This window comes from Carettochelys insculpta, chromosome 16, assembly GCF_033958435.1.
Source record: "Carettochelys insculpta isolate YL-2023 chromosome 16, ASM3395843v1, whole genome shotgun sequence".
Taxonomy (NCBI): Eukaryota; Metazoa; Chordata; order Testudines; family Carettochelyidae; genus Carettochelys; species Carettochelys insculpta.
In genome coordinates, this window is record NC_134152.1 from 21,159,344 (window position 1) to 21,175,968 (window position 16,625).

Consider the following 16,625-nt stretch of genomic DNA (forward strand, 5'->3'; position numbering starts at 1 on the left):
CCATTTAAGCTAAAACTGACAGACATCTAATCAGTGCAGCTGAGGAGCTCTGATTCTGCCCATTAGAGGGCAGAGAGGCATACACTATGTAATGCATTTCAAAACAGATACACAAAATTTCCTACTGTTGTAAACTGGTCTTAAATGTGTTTGTTTTCTCACAGGAAGGTTAAACTCAAGCAGAGGAATTATTTTATTTATACATTTATTCATTTCGGCAGACATAGTTTAGCTGGACTTTGATGATGTCTTAGAAACCGATTTCTTTGGTGCTTACCTGTGAATTGATGCTAATTTGGCTGATTTTATGCCACTGGAAAATTCAGCACAATAAAGGTCCGCTTCAGCCCATGTTTTATTGATCGGAAAGTATCTGTAGCAGTATCCTTCATACTCTGTCCAGAAGAGGGGGCAGGAATAGGACTGAACTGGCTCTGGTATAGCTGTCGAGAAGTAAAAGAAAGTGGCCAAAGCATTTAATGTGCAGCAGGTGCAGGGATCCCAGAAATGGTGACTGATTCTGGTTTTAGGACCTGTCTCAATGTCCGCGTTTGCTTTACAAAAAACCAAAAGACCTCCCAACGGCCTAGACTGGGGTCAGCAACTCCTGGCACGAGGGCCAAGCGTGGCACATGAGCCAATTTTCATTGGAACATGAGGCGGCAGCTCAGCCTCACCCCTCCTCCCCCATGCAGCCAGGAGCTGGCTCAAAGCCTGTGGATTAATGAAATGCTACCAACCACCACCTCAACGGTAAAGCTCTGCATCTTAATTTGTTTATTAGTGAAGCTGTTGTAAGTAGGACGTTACTGACTTTAAAAATTATCGCTAGCACTCGGACCGTACACAGAGGTCAAAAGGTCAAATTTCAGCACTCTCTCTTAGAAAGGTTGCTAACCCCATCTTAGATTTTCACAAGTGACTGGGAACTCTGGGTGCCTCAATTCTTAGATGCCTTCTCAAAATGTCTGAATTCCAGAGGATGAGAACGAAGCACTGTGGCCAGTCAGAGCAGAATTTCACATTTGTGAATAGGTCAGAAAAGAAAAATGCTTTTGGATGCTACTATAAAATACAGATATTTGCAAACCCTATTGTACATTTTCCAAGCTGCACAGAAGAGGCACTATGGAATTCTGCAGCGGTCAGGTCTGGGCCCCTTCTCATTTTCATCAATGTCTGAAAAGAGCAAACTGGTAGGAGAGGTCGCAATGCCATTGCAGATAACAGGGGAAGGAGGAAAAAGAGGGAAAAAATGGAGCAGCAGTGGCAAAGTTGTACAACTGAATGCAGTAAAAAGCGATGAAAGCTGTAGAAAAAGGCTAAGAAACATTGTTTGCTAGATTATCACAAGATAAAAGCCATTGTGGGAGAAATAATGAGCAAAAATTTAAATCCATCAGTCACATTTCTGGGAGGCAGTTAAGAAGGTAAATTGGGCCCTGATCCAGCAAGATATTTAAACATAAGCTGAACTTGAAGAACATGACTAGGTTCACTGACGTCAGAGGGGTGAGCTATGCGCCTCAAGTTAGACATGGGCTGGAGTGGGGCTTTAATCACAGGCCAGGTCTACACTAGACCTGAAAGTCAATTGTAGATAGGCAATTCCAGTGACCACAATTGCGTAGCTGGAATCAACTTACCTACAATTGACTTACCTGGCCGTCCTCACTGAGGGAGGTTGATGGGTGAAACTCTTCTGTCAATCTCCCTTACTTGTCGTGAGATTGAGTAGTACAGAGGTCAACTGTCAACCCCGATACTTCGATCTTTCACGTCCCCACTGGGCACATGAAATCGAACCGCAGAAGATCAGTTCTGACCTAGGCAATCACCTGCACAGTGAAGACATATCCCCAGTCAGCACACATCAGAGACTCTGAGAAAGCTCTGTTTAGCGCCATCCATCTATCTCCATGTCAGCCTGGGATTGTACCCTGCACTAAATTCATTCCTGAGCACTGTTCTTTGTGTGTTGGTTTTAAATTAATGGATTCCCCTGTACTAACCATCAAAGATGGCTGTGGTATTTACAAAGCACAAGTGAGAGCCCAGCTGGAGGGATCGCTGCAGAGATAGAAAAGGTAGAGCTGAGGGCAGCAAGGAAGAACTGTTCCAGGTTTTGGAGAAAGGGGGAGGAAAATGCTGCCAATGCTCTTTAGAAAATAGGAAGTCCAGTGAAACCCTAAGCGGTGCAGAGAAAGTGGATGCCACAAAACTACCCAAGCAAATAACAGGCTCAAACTCCAGAGAGTTCAAACTGAAGCTAGGAAAGGAACTGTTGTTAAGGGACTTCCAGGGAATCATCTTTACAATGACCTGTAATTAACCTACAGAACAAACTCTGCTAAATGCAGCAACTGAAGCGGCAACCACAAGTATACTAAAAAGAGGGCAATTAGCCAAGTCATCACAGGATATAAATGCTGGAACTCTCTGGGCTGACCTCCTTCCCTCCCCAAATGGCACTATGTGGAGCTTCCTTTGGCAGTAGCTTTGCCCCACATTTCTTTAGTTCCTTCCACCGGGGGCCTTCACAGCATTTAACAAACATCCGTCAATTAACTCTCATAAAACCCCCCTCTCAGCCCCCTACCTGCTGAGAAGCTATTTAAGGACATGCTGAAGGCACACAAGAAAAAGTGAGGCACAGTGATGACACTTGAGGGAACCGTGCCGAGGACTGTCCCCAGTGAAGAGCGGTAATCCATGAGGGGGTGGTACCATTTGAGAGGTCCTGCCACCGCACAGATGATGAGTGGTGGAGAAGGTGAAAAGAGAGCAGCAAAAACTGCCCTGCGTCCCTTCAACTGCTACCAGCACCTGCCCTTTCTCTGATAAGACCTGTGGTGCCAGAATCAGGCTGGTCAGCCATCGACAGATTCACAAGTAGGAGGGTGATATGAAGACGTCCTACTCGTTACGGAGTGACTGCCAAAGGAGCAAGACAGTAACCCAGACACCTCGTGGGTGTGGCTCGCTGGTCCACGTAGTAGCACTTATGCCTACAGAGAAAAAAATTGAATCTCCTCTGCAGCCTTGGCTAACAGCCAGCTGCCTTTTCGCTCTTGTGGTAGAGACTCATGCACTAGGTCCCAGGTTCAGGTCCACTTGCTGGTGGTAGAGTTACACTCGGTTTTTAAAGAAAAGCCACCTAAGAGGCAAAGATGCTCACTGATAATACAGGAAGTCCAGGCCATGCAGGCAGCATTAGAACCCAGCTCGGCTGCTCCAAGGCCTGTCCTTCAACCATTACATCACCATTCCTCAGTAGGGAAGAGAAAACTGGTTCTGGGTTATAGATCAACTCCCCAGAAACTGCGACTTCTCACAGTCCGTGGAAGGAGAATGACTCAGCTACCAGGAACTGCTTGTTCCCAGCATTTCCCTGGGCATAAAAGCACTGGGAAATGAACAGCAGGCATTGCGGGGAACTGAAGTGCTGTGAGTCAGTGTCTCCTGCTCATCCAAGGTCTTGTGAGCCTCCTTAACGCCAAAAATGCCAAGCCCAGTTATTTCAGGTACTGCACACCTGGAGCTGGTTTGTGACTATTGTGAACAGCTCCCTTTTCACTGCATTTCCCCAACAGCCTCCAATCTTCACCAACACTCCTCTGTGCCGAGCACTCCGAGAAAAGATAATTCTTTTTCCTCAATGTTGACCCTTCCCTGGTCCCCTCCAGAGGCCATATCTTGACACAAGTGCTCTTGGAGCCAGGTTCAGTCACTATCAGCTTTGAGAAGTGCAGTGCCTAGATAACAAGGGTCAGGGAGTGCCTTAGAGCTGAAAAGCCAAGTGAGGAATGAATTGCTTTCTGAGCCCCACGTCCGACTGTGCTAGTGATGGGCTATGCAGAACAAGGCCAGTGGAAAAATCAGAACCTTGAAAAACGGAAGCCGCTTTTCAAAACCTGTAGCAAATTTGTATTCATTGCAGAGCAGAAGTGAAAGTCAGGGGGCGTGCCCTGTTGCACAGCACTGCTGACCTGCAGCAAAAACCAGCAGGGAGCTATTTAAAGAGCTGGTGGGGACCTGGGTTGTAAGAGGTTAGTACCTGCAAGAAATTTTAAGTTCTTTTCACCCCGGCTATGAGCCAGATGCAGTATTTATTTCCATGGATCACATTTGCCATCATCTCACGGAGAAAACGGTTACTCGTGGCCTCCTGGTATAACAAAACCCAGGACAGATGGAGCTGGACAATCCATAAGTTTCAGCCTCCAATGAATGGAAGTGAGGGATCGGCCACCAGCCCCCACAGAGACCAGAAATCCCGGGCAGGAAGCACCAAAGAGCTGCAATGCACCCTAGACTCTGCCTTCCCTGACACAGACAGACACAGGAGTCACAGTCATGGAGTGAACATTAGCGCTGCTCGTAACTTCGCTGCATATCTCAGACTGACTATCCACAGGGTCCCTAGCCTTGCTCCTTACCCAAGTTTGGAGCCCACAGGTCCCATGGAGAGTGGAATTACCTGGAGAGTCCTCAGTGAGTTATGGGAAGCATGGCAAATCATCTCCTCTAACCTTCTCTTGTGTGCTGGGCCCTTCCACCAGTTTATTTACTTCTCTTTGCTCCCCCTCAACCATACTGCAGCACAGGGACCTCCAATTGGCCAGCTGTTGATTTCCATGGATATTTTTAGCTTGAGGGCCAAATCCAAAGGCCTTGGAGATCAAGAGGAAGTATCCCATTAATCTCAGTGGGCTTTGGATTGGATCTGAGCTGGCCTCATATCCCATATATATTTATATATATTTATGCTATTGATATAACCTATTACCAATTCCAGATGAGGTCACATTGACTAAAGATGTGCTTCTTCCTGCTCTCTGCTTCTTCCTGTTTTCTGTGGGCTTCACACAGCAAAGTGTCAGGGACTCCTCTAAGTTGAGGGAACTCCTAGTTTCTCAGAAACACCCAGCAGCTGGAAGGGCTGAGCCCTCCCCATCATTGCCCTGGGATCCTTCATTATTGGCTGGGCTGATTGGAGACACTGTGAGCTTCACAGGCTGCATTGTCCTTGACATTTTTGGAAGGCTCATTAAAAGTGGAGTCAAACTCTTCACCTTTAGCTGCATGATGGCACAATGGACAAGCCAAAACCAGTAGCGGCCTCCTGGCTTTGCCTTTTCATGTGAAGTGTTATGGGTATTTGTTGTGTGCTGGTTTGAAATTTCAACTCTGATGGCTTTTGGGATCCCTGAAATTGCACTAGCAAAGTGTTCCCCTGGACAGAAGTGGTTGAAACAAAGTCATAAGAGTGAGGTGTTCATAGAGCCCTTTGATAGCCTACACGCTTTTCCCAGCTAGGGATCATTAATTTGATTAGCTTCAGGGAACAAGAGGTGCCTGTAAGAATTTAAGGTTAAAAATATCAGAAAAGAGAACAAGTGTAGGTCAATGCTCAGTTAGCATCTTTTCTGTTAGGTCAATATAGGAAGGCTTTGCACTCGCTTTAGAAGAGGGGTTATTTTTCTTAAATGCACAGGAACTAACACAGAGGACACCTCTTTTATTCTAGAACATGGAGGTCTTTTTTTATTTTATTTATTTAAGGACTTCTTAGCAAACACATGGAAGAAAATAAGGTGGTGGGTACCAGCCAGCATGGATTTGTAAAGAATAAATCATGCCAGACCAACCTGATAGCTTACTTTGACAGGATAACAAGTCTTGTGGATAAGGGAGAAGCGGTGGGTGTGATATCTCTAGACTTTAGTAAGGCATTTGATATGGTCTCACATGATCTTCTTATAAATAAACTAGGCAAATACAATTTAGATGGGGCTACTATAAGGTGGGTGCATAACTGGCTGGATAACCATTCTCAGAGAGTAATTATTAATGGTTCTCCATCATGCTGGAAGGGCATAACAAGTGGGGTTCCACAGGGGTCTGTTTTGAGACCAGTTCTATTCAATAGCTTCATCAATTATTTAGATATTGGCATAGAGAGTATGCTTATTAAGTTTGCAGATGATACCAAGCTGGAAGGGGTTACAACTGCTTTGGAGGATATGGTGAGGATTCAAAATGATCTGAACAAACTGGAGAAATGGTCTGAGGTAAACAGGATGAAGTTTAATAAGGACAAATGCAAAGTACTCCGCTTAGGAAGAAACAATCAGCTTCATGCATACAAAATGGGAAGCAACTGTCTAGGAAGGAGTACTGCAGAAAGGGATTTAGGGGTCATACCGGACCACAAACTAAATACGAATCAACAGCGTGATGCTGTTACAAAAAAAGCAAATATGATTCTGGGATGTATTAACAGGAGTGTTGAGAGCAAGACACGAGAAGCCATTCTTTTGCTCTACTCAGTGCTCATTAGGCCCCAGTTGGAGTACTGTGTCCAGTTCTGGGAATCACATTTCAAGAAAGATGTGGAGAAATTGCAGAACGTGCAGAGAAGAGCGACAAGAATGATGAAGAGTTTAGAGAACATGAGCTATGAGGGAAGACTGAAAGAACTGGATATTCCCAGTCTTGTGCGGGAAGCAAATCAAATTCTTGCTGGAGAATATCAAAGAACTTGATTTCTTTACGAATTATCGGCAAGAGTCTAAACTGTAAATGTGCCATTAATGCCCTTATAAAGAAGATACAGTAGTTAAGAGGAGAGGGCTCACCCAGACAGAATCCTGGGGCTACCAATCTGGGCTCTCAGTTTCAGAGGGGTAGCCATGTCAGTCTGTTTCAGCAAAAACAACAAGGAGCCTTGTGGCACCTTAAAAACTAACACATTTATTTGGGCATAAAATGGGTTATGTGGCTTTGACTGTGCCTGCTACAGAGATCCAGAGACTTAATAAACTGCACTGTATTGCAAATAGCTTACCTCACCTGCATGAAGTAAATGATTTTCTGGGGCCCAATCCTGAGAGGTAACGAGCACCTTCAAGAGCTCTAAAGTTGCTGGGCGTGAAGGATACTCACCTACAATCGGGAGGCACTGACCACGTCGCGGGCTCAGGCTCCAAGAACAGACTGAATGAGACAAGACTCCCTTTACTGGTAATGATCAAATGATCTTCTATGGAAACCATTCCTTGACCTCTGCTATGATTAGATGGGAGCATGCATTTCTTCTCTCCTACTTGTACGTGCAGCTAGTAATTTCATGATCGAGAGGCGAGCACAATGTTGGGGAAAAAGATGTTCATTTTTTTTTCTTTCTTCTAATTTAGTTCATTTGCTTTTTCATCTCATTTAGTTTCCAGTTTACTGTCAGCCACAGAAGTAGCTGTAAATACAATACAAAAACATAGGAGGGGACCTGATGTTTCAGCAGGTTCCATTCACAATCACATTTCATACATAGAGTGAAACGCTGGCCCAACTGAAGTCAATGGGGGATTTACTATCAACTTCAGTGGAGACAGGATTTTCCCCAGAGTATGGACAAAATGAGAAAAATAACAATTTTAAAACATTTGGGGTGTGTCTACACTAGCCAGCTACTTCGAAGTAGCTGCCAGAACGTCAAAATAGCATGTGTCACGTCTACACGCGCCGTACGCTATTTCAACGTTGAAATCGACATTAGGCGTTGAGACATCAAAATCTCTATTCCTATCCAAGGAAGGGAATAGTGCCCTACTTTGACGTTCATCTTCCAAGTAGGGCGTGTGTAGACGATCCATGTCCCGCTACATCGAAATATCAGGGTCCTCCATGGTGGCCATCAGCTGAGGGGTTGGGAGATGCTCTGTCCAGCCCCTGCAGGGCTCTATGGTCGCTGCGTGCAGCAGCCCTTAGCCCAGGACTTCTGGCTGCTGCTGCAGCTGGGGGTCCATGCTGTATGCATGGGGTCCGCAACCGGTTTCGGCTCTGTAGACCTCGTGCTGTGCAGGCCAAGTGTTTCTGGGAGAGGCCCTTTAAGGGAGCGGTTGCTTTTGCCCCAGAAGGGCTAGTCCAGCCTGTGACCCCATCTGCAGACTTTGCTGGCCCCTTATTTCGCCCAAGAGTGCTTGTGTGTGTGGACGCTCCGCATCTCCTTCTGGGGCAGCTCCTTTCGACATTCCCTGTCACTATTTCGATGTTGAACATCAACGGCACCAGCCCTGGAGGATGTGTAGACGATACGCGTCAAAGTAGCCTATTTTGATGTTCTTCAAAATAGGCTACTTCAACGTAGTGTGCTAGTGTAGACATAGCCTTGGTGTAAGGAAACGCTTAGATGCTTAACTCACGGTCTCTCCTGCAATGGGACCCTTGCACAGGAAAAGCCTGAGCCAGGTACATGCTTTCAACAATTCTACAAATACAAGCGACACATTGGGAATCTGTTCATTTCTTACAGATTTTTAAGGCCAGCCTCAACACCACCCTGCCTGGGAGGAATTAGTTGGGGTTCATCCTGCACTGAGCAGGAGGTTGGACTAGATGACCTCCTTTGGTCTTTTCCAAGCCTAATCTTCTGTGAATTTTTGAACTCATTCAGGTCTGTCGTGTTGGAAAGGATTTGGCATACATCAGCACCTTTATGCCCCATTATGGAAGGCGGGCACATGCAGAGAATGGGATGCACATTACAGGCTCAACGAAATCATTCATATAACAGACTTCAGCACCATCTTCCACAGATGTAACCTAACAATAACTATGCACGCCCGCACCAAATGAAGAGAGAGTTAGAGTACCTCAGCAGAGTAACTTTTCTACATTCCTCTTATACTACACTCATCTCACTCCGTTAATCTCCCCATTATTGCGGGGGTGGGGGAACCACACTGGCAAAGGATAAGCATCACACAAAGAGTTTTTGATGGATAAAATAATTAAGCCATTGTCATTAAGCATTACCAAGAGAAGTTATGTCAATAAAGGCTGCAGGTTCAGGTCCTTAAGTACAGATACCAAATACAACCCTAAGGTGTCTTCACTAATATTTCATTTGGATGACTGTTGTGCCCCTTTTCATTACTAAATGCATCCAAGTATGTGACTGCTTTCAAAACAAGCAGGTTGTGACAGGGCTTTATCTGAAGTGGGTGTGTGTGTACATGTATGGGCCTCTGAAACTCTCTTTGAAGCCAGGTGCTCCTCTCTTCTGTGAAAATGGCAGGGCAGAGTCAGAAGAGAGAGGTGTCCAGTGGTGTGTGTGTGTAGATTATAAATTATCCAGGCAATGGAATGAAATTTTAATTGTACTGCAAAAATGCCAGTCTCAGAGATATAGGAGTATTTTGCACAGGTATTTATCAAAATGCTTTAATTTTTATCAAATAAAATGCTATGGTATTTGTATTCAATGATGTAAAAATACAGCAATCAGTTCCGAAGCTCTCTTGCAGCAGAGAAATACTAGATTTCTAGCTGCAACCAGACAGGAGGCATCTTTGATTTTTCTCTCCTCAATTAGTTTTTGAGCGAGCGCCCATTGATTTGTTGCCTGCCGCTAAAGCCAAGCTTGTAGTGATTATTTTTCTCACTAGTTCAATGAACAATACTTATTGAGTGAAATGCTGCTCACAGTTCCATGTAAATCTAGACAAACGCTGTCAAAAGTAGTGTAGTTACTCTAGAATTACATTGATGTAAATGAGAAATTCTGGCCACATAAATATATACTGTAAATATGAGTAATATAATGAAATCATGAAACCAGTTAAAATGTTGTTAAAACACATCTCATACCCAAAAAAGATTGCTTTGTGATTAACTGTAGACAAACTCTGAAGCCAGTTGTGTATGCGTTCTATAATCTAATATGTTGAAGGACAGTTCTCACATGTTAGCTTCACTTTAATGTGAAAGGATGAGTAAAAAGAAACTTTGCAAATAACTGTTCTCTACTTTTTGTGTTTCCACTGAAAGATGAATATCCAAAGAGCCACACTCCTCTATGATTTGCAAATGCTTTATCGTTATTCTTATTGAGTGCAATTCCTACTTGGACTAAAACCAGACTAAGAGCACTCTTTCAGCTTGCAAACATAAAGTAAAATTCTTGGCACCACTTTGCAGTACCACAAACTGTTTATAAGATTAAACCGAACAAGCCTCCAAAACAAAGAGATAATGCTAACAGAGAGAAGGCTTCCACACACTGGAACAGAAAATATCAGCATTGCTTGGTAATACATCTTCCCAAACTAAGCAAATTACTGACTTTACACGTTTGGGTTTCATGCAGACGTTAGCAAAAGAGGTAAGGAGAATTGCATACATTACAGGATGCCTCTGTAAAAGTGCCTGATTTCTAAGCCACCAATAATCTACTGTTTACAATAACCCAAGCCCCAGTCAGTGGTTTTCACTCACCTTGACTGATTTTAATATTTGTCTGTGGGAAAGCCTGGGTGGCAAACAAAACCATTGAGAGGAGCATGCACAAATCCCATCTGATCACCATCTTCGACTGAGGACAAAATTTCATTTCCAGGTCTGCAGAGAGCCAATGATACAAAGTCTTCCCTTAGTGTGATATAGCCTTGCTCTGCTGCTGAGATTCCTGGAGCAGATGTGAATATAGTTTGTGCACTGCACCCTCCCCCGCAACTCCGAACTTTCACAGTGACATGCTGGGAAGGCTGGCCTCACTCCCTCCAGTGTAATAACACAACCACCAAGAGCTTCCCAGCCCAGACTTTGCAGAGAAGCTACTACATCCCATTTTGCTGGCAGAAGTTAGTTACTTTAAACTATTTGTTCAGAAGCTCTGGTGAGGTTTTAGAAAGCAGGCGTGCACACCTCCGGGTAGCAACCCTTCAAATATTAGCTTCTCTATTCAAGCAAATCACATTCCTTGGCTGCTTCCTGAGACATTTTCTTTCTATTGACTTATCGGTGTTTTATGCCCCTACTAGCACTGCCTAGCAGAAGTATGAGAGGTACTTTTTGGCAATACAGTCCTACATTCTGGAGCGGCAGAACTGAGAATGCGACATAATTGGTTAGGCCTTACGGGTCAGCACTGCAAAAGTGTGTATATTTCACATGGTGTACAGACAAGTCACAACTTCAACTCGCCAACAATTTATAAACGGCAGGGGAAGTCAGTGCTAATGTCAGCTGAAGGGGTCCATGACAGGCAGCCATGGAGATAGAGGCCGGCTAATTTAATCGAAGACACTGCAAATTCTCCCAGCCTAGTGAATCCCAGCCCCCTATGAACCCTCTGGCATACCACGCCACTGAAATCAGTAGATTTCTGCATGCGGGCAGTGCATCTACATTTGATATGTTTAATTAAAAAAAAATTAGTCCTAAATTTTATGAACCATTTCTGAGTGCTTTCAGCTCCACACAGATGTTAGAGCCTCACCTGTCTGTGCCTGCAATAATGCAGACAGCTATGTGCTGAGCCATGGCATGGTCCAAGCCTACACCTCTGTTTGGCCTCCTGCCTGAAACGTTTGAGAGGTGAATGCAAGAGCCAACGGGTTATTATAAAGGAATTACATTCATAGTGAAAGGCGAGTGAAGTGCCCAAGGGCTGCCCCTGACCATTCTAACTGGCAGCGGAACAAACACCGGGAGGCCCCAGGTTTCCCAGCACAACATAGGTAAGTACTTCAGAAGACAAGAGGGGTATTTCTCCCTCTGAAATGGAGATACATAAAGAAAACAGAAACCAACCATCAGCTCGCACTTCCTTTAATTCCATTATTTGTTTACTTTCACATGGACTCTGTACACGAAGCCGCAAGACTCGTGCATTTTGGGCTGATGTAGCAGTTTTGATAGCCAAAGAGATGAAAATGTCAGTTCATGGAACCAATTTTGCAACTGGTTGACCTCTATGGGCCTGATCTGAAGCCCTCTGGCGTTCGATTCCTGACGTGTTTTGGATCCGAACCTATCTTCAGTTCAAATTCTCCTCCCACAGCAGATTTACATCAGTGTAATGCCATTGACTTTAGTGGAGATAGTCATGATTGATCCAGGTAAGCAGGAAAACTCTCTGTGCTGCTGTGCTCCCAAAGAGGCGGGGCGTAGCCTATAAGAATATGTGTATTGGAGTTATCGCTTGTAAGTCTACATGTAGTTTATTTATTTTCCTTAATGCCGTTGTTTATTTCTACCTTAGCAGTAATGCCAGAGGCCTACAGGTATGATAGTCTGTAAGGTTAGCTTTCAGTGCTTCTTTATATATGTAGGTAGGTATTAGTATACAGAAATTTCCAGAGATATACTTTAGTAAGCGTGAACATGCCTGACTTTCCAGCTTGGCTATTTTAACCACAAAAGGACCAATATACTTAAGATGGCACTTATCTTGTGTGGTATCAGCAGAGGACAAAATACGATGGCCCTGTTAGACTGGTCATCCTGTTTATAGTATAGTAGAAATAAGAGTCACTAAGAGTCATCAGGTGGTATTTCTTGCCCATTTTAGGAATATGTTTACAAGGCTGCAAAAGTGGCATCTTATTCAAAGGGACATCTTAACTTAATCCCCAATCAGACGTGCATACTCTCAAAATCTTAGGGCATGGCAATATAACTTTGGAGGCTGGGCTGGAGTGATGCAAAGAAGCCAATAACACCCCACAGCCGATAGCATGAGGGAAGAATTCTCTAAGGTTTTCTAAATACTACTTCTCTCCTACTCATACTAGTCTTTCTTTAAATCTTAAACATTTCTTCTACTATAATACTCTTACCTCTCAGCACTAGCCAAGTGGAGCTGGTCCGTCAACCGCTCAGGTTCTCAGGCATATGGAGCATGGGTATGCTATTATACTAGACCAGGGGTCTGCAACCAAAATAGTGAGAAGAGCCATTTTTTCAAATTCAGTTACAAAATCAATACTTCAAGATCTGCAATGCAATAATGTTCAACTGTACTTTTTGTAACCCCTATTTTAAGAACAGTGCACACACAATGATTTTCATCAGTTAGGGTGCATCTACACTAAGAATTAACTTCAAAGTTAACTTTGAAGTTAGGCACTACATTAAAGTAGCCTGCAGAGAGTCTACACACATTTTTCGCTGACTTTGAAGTTAACTTTGAAGTAGGGGGCCCAACTTCGAAGTCCTTTCTCCATTCCCAGGACAGGAGTAGTACCTACTTTGAAGTTTTACTTCGAAGTAAGCAACTGTGAAGTTATTTTTGCAGTGTAGACACAACCTTAGAAAGTCTAAGTTACTTTCACCCCCATCCCCTGGCTTAACCCCTCACAGCCCCAAACCCAGGATTCACCTCCAGCTGTGCACACTGCTCCTCCCCCGCACCGCACCGCCTCCTTCTCGGTGGGGCTGCGCAGCTCCAGCAGGGCAGACTGGCCACCTCTCCCCGCAGCTCTCCTGCTCACCTCCCTCACCTGCAGTGCAGGCGCCTCCCTGCCCTGCCACATTGAAATAACAGAACTCAATTTGACTGGTTTAATGGTTGGATCCCTCCACCGCCCTGCTGGCTGTTAAACCAATTACATTGAGTTCCCTTCTTGCAGTGGCAGCAGGCAGGGAGCTGTGAGAGGAGTCAATGGTGGCAGCCCCAAGAGCTGCAAGTGACTCCTTAAGGAGCTGCACGTGGCTCCGGAGCCACAGGTTGCTGACCCCTGAACGAGGCATATATGGGACTGCATGCTCAAACTGCCTTTAAGTAACTAACGAGAATGATCTAATCTGTATGTGATCACTATTTCAAACATTTGTGTGACATTCCACTACCAACTGTGATAAAATTGTACTGCTATGACATTGTCTGCAGTGGCTGTGTGATTACTGCAGGTCCCGAGACCTACCGCCAGACTCAGAGCTCTTTTAGCACTTAATAACTGTAGTCCCGGGTAGAGGGTGAACCCAGAGGGTCTTAGATTGGTGAGCTGTTACCCAAATTCATATTCCTGCCCAGATTCCTAAATACCATCAACAGGGGCGTCAGGCAGAAGGGGTGGTGCTGGGGTGGAAGGGATGGGGCCCAGGGCAGCCAACCTAGATCGCTGCGCAGCCCACAGCTCCCTCAACTGCCTGCAGCGTGCCATGTGGTACACCAGCGGCCATTTAAATGGCCCAGGACCCCAAGTGCCACTGCTGTTGCCAAGTATCAGAGGGGTAGCCGTGTTAGTCTGGATCTGTAAAAGCAACAAGGGGTCCTGTGGCACCTTATAAACAGAAATGTGTGAGCATAAGCTTTCGTGGGCAAACACCCACTTCGTCAGATGCAGGTGCTGTTGCCAGAAGCTCCAGGCGCTTTTGAATCGCAATACCTGGAGGCAGTTGCTTCTTTCGTCCCCACTGTCAGCCAGCCTGCAGGTAAGTGAAAAGGAAATCAGAGCCAACAACTTGGCCCTTCCTTTTGTTGGGCAAAGAACACAACTGGCTGAATCGGACAGCGAAGCAGAGCTGGGATAATAAGTACCCATCAGTATACATGGCACAAATAAATAGATCTTTATTTCCAATAAATATACACTCTTCATCATATCAGACAATGTGCCGTGAAAAATGTACAGAAGCACCCAACTGAACAGACAGCTTGACTTGCAGCTAAAATTCACTCAGTAGTTTGAGAAACTACCTTGGATAGTACATAAAACACAGAAAGACCCACTGCAGCCCATTAAGAAATGAATTAAAACTCTGTGTTTTTCTTACCTTCAAAAGCTCCCAAACCAAGTTCCTTTCCACACCATAAGAAACACCTTTAAAAGTTCACCATGGCTTTTCTAGAATACACTTTATTTTAAAGGTTTATTTTGCTATATCAGACACTATATACACAGATTGCTATATTAGATCGGCAGGGTCTCATCAGTGACATAACATTAGCTCCATGTTATACATGGTTGTATGTGAGGGTCTGTGTGTGTAACACTGCACATGCACATACACAAACACATACACACACCCAGACACACAAAGGCACACAGACAAACAGGAGATTAATTTTATTGAACTAGTACAAAGACAAAACTGGAGTTAGAAGTGATTGTACCACATGTTCTATCATTTAAAAAAAATCAAACACTCTGATTTACAGCATACACTAAAGAGAACACACAGGTACTTACATCTCCAATAAAATGAGTCATGGATAGGTACTGTATGAGTAGCAGAGGCAACTCAAAAAGTGGCTGGTTAACTCAGGATCTCCATGGCAGGATCATATAATCTGCTCAGCAATACGCTGGTGCAAGTAAAGAATGTTTCTGTGCCTATAGTGACCTTTTGAATAGTCTCCATTGTACCCTACATGGATTAAAAACAGTGGTGTGGATACAGCAGATAATGCAATTCCTAACAGGTCCAACAGACCGCATTCGTAGTGGCCCGGTAAAAACAATGGGCATATCAACAAGTGACACGTGGTTTGCGGTATGAAGGTTCACTGAGGCACATAGGCTAACGCAGCCAGTTTGTTACCAGCAGCTGTAATAGTTCCTTTCAGTTCCATGGAGATGGCATGGGAGCATGTTTAGGTTTGATCTTTTTTCCCCCTCAGTTATTTGCTTGCTTGTGTTGGTGACTGAGTACCATTCTCATGTCACCTCAAGAGATGCTGGAGAGACGCGATCGCACTCAGCCCTGGACCGCAGGCTGTGCCATTGTTCCACGGCTGTCCGATGGGAATTGAGCATTCGACGCCAATGGTTCGACTCTGGTGAGCCTGTTGAATACTGACCGATAACGATCCTTCCAATAAAGTCATTGCTGCTCTTCACGTTGTGGCCATAAACTGAAGAAACAGAAATGAAAACGGATCAAGATCAACATCTACAACCATCCCCATCACATCTGTAGACAGCCACCCTTCTCGCCGTTCCTAGCTCCACATTTGTTGAGTCCAAGCAGCAGCAGCAGCAGCAGGACAGAAATCCCACCAGGCAGCTGGGACCATTTTAAGATCCAAAGGACCATTTCAGTCAGATTTGTATAAGAATCATAGAATCATAGAACAATAGAGCTGGAAGAGACCTAAAAAAGCCATCAAGTCCAGCCCCCTGCCCTAAGCAGGACTAAACCCATCCGATCAGCCCAGCCAGGGCTTTGTCAAGGCAAGACTTAAACACCTCCAGGGATGGAGACTCCACTACTTCCCTGGTTAGACCATTCCAATGCTTCACCACCCTCCTAGTGAAAAATTTTTCCTAATGTTCAACCTGGACCTTCCCAACCGCAACTTGAGACCATCGTTCCGTGTTCTGCCATCTGTGACCACTGTGAACAGCCTCTCTCCAGCCTCTTTGCAACCTCCCTTCAGTAAGCTGAAGGCTGTTATCAAGTCCCCACTCAGTCTTCTCTTCTGCAGACTAAACAGTCCCAAGTCCCTCAACCTTTCTTCATAGGTCATATGCTCCAGCCCCCTAATTATTTTGGTCGCTAGTTTAGGTCAGCTGCAGAGCTCATGCACCATCCAAGGACTCCTCATATTCCCACAATGAACTAACAAGGCAAAGGAAGGGAATTGTTCATAGGGAAGCTAAAGCAGTGAAAAAAAAATTGAGCACAGTAGCAAGTGGCCCTCAAGAGCGAAATCCTGGTCTCAGACTGGGGAGTTTTGCTGTTGTCTTCTGTAGGGCAAAGATTTCATCACTAGATAATAACGGGAGGCAATGCAGTAAGGGCACAACCAAGCAACCATCAAAATCAATGGGAAAAAAAAAGACTTCTCTTGACTTGATTGGTTTTCGATGAGGCTGAGATTAAGGTGACCATGT

At 44.7% G+C, this 16,625-nt stretch overlaps 1 protein-coding gene across 14 annotated transcripts in view; it reads right to left on the reverse strand.

Moving 5' to 3' along the window:
• Positions 1–311: 311 nt before the first annotated feature.
• Positions 312–16,625, reverse strand: part of ITPRIPL2 (ITPRIP like 2) — a 155,973-nt gene continuing 139,659 nt past the window's right edge. For 4 of the 14 annotated variants that reach the window (XR_012647798.1, XR_012647800.1, XR_012647789.1 and 1 more), the window contains 4 exons: positions 14,979–15,643; positions 12,624–12,715; positions 10,279–12,288; positions 418–443 (listed from right to left, as the gene is read on the reverse strand). Coding sequence is in view for 2 of the 14 variants with exons in the window: in XM_075011082.1 (XP_074867183.1) it covers positions 15,447–15,643 (197 nt within the window). In the remaining 12 variants the exon portion in view is untranslated. Of the gene's footprint in view, positions 444–10,278; positions 12,289–12,623; positions 12,716–13,165; positions 13,311–14,118; positions 14,215–14,331; positions 15,644–16,625 lie in introns of those variants that run through there. The other 10 variants (XR_012647791.1, XR_012647795.1, XR_012647792.1 and 7 more) reach the window with 10 other exon arrangements.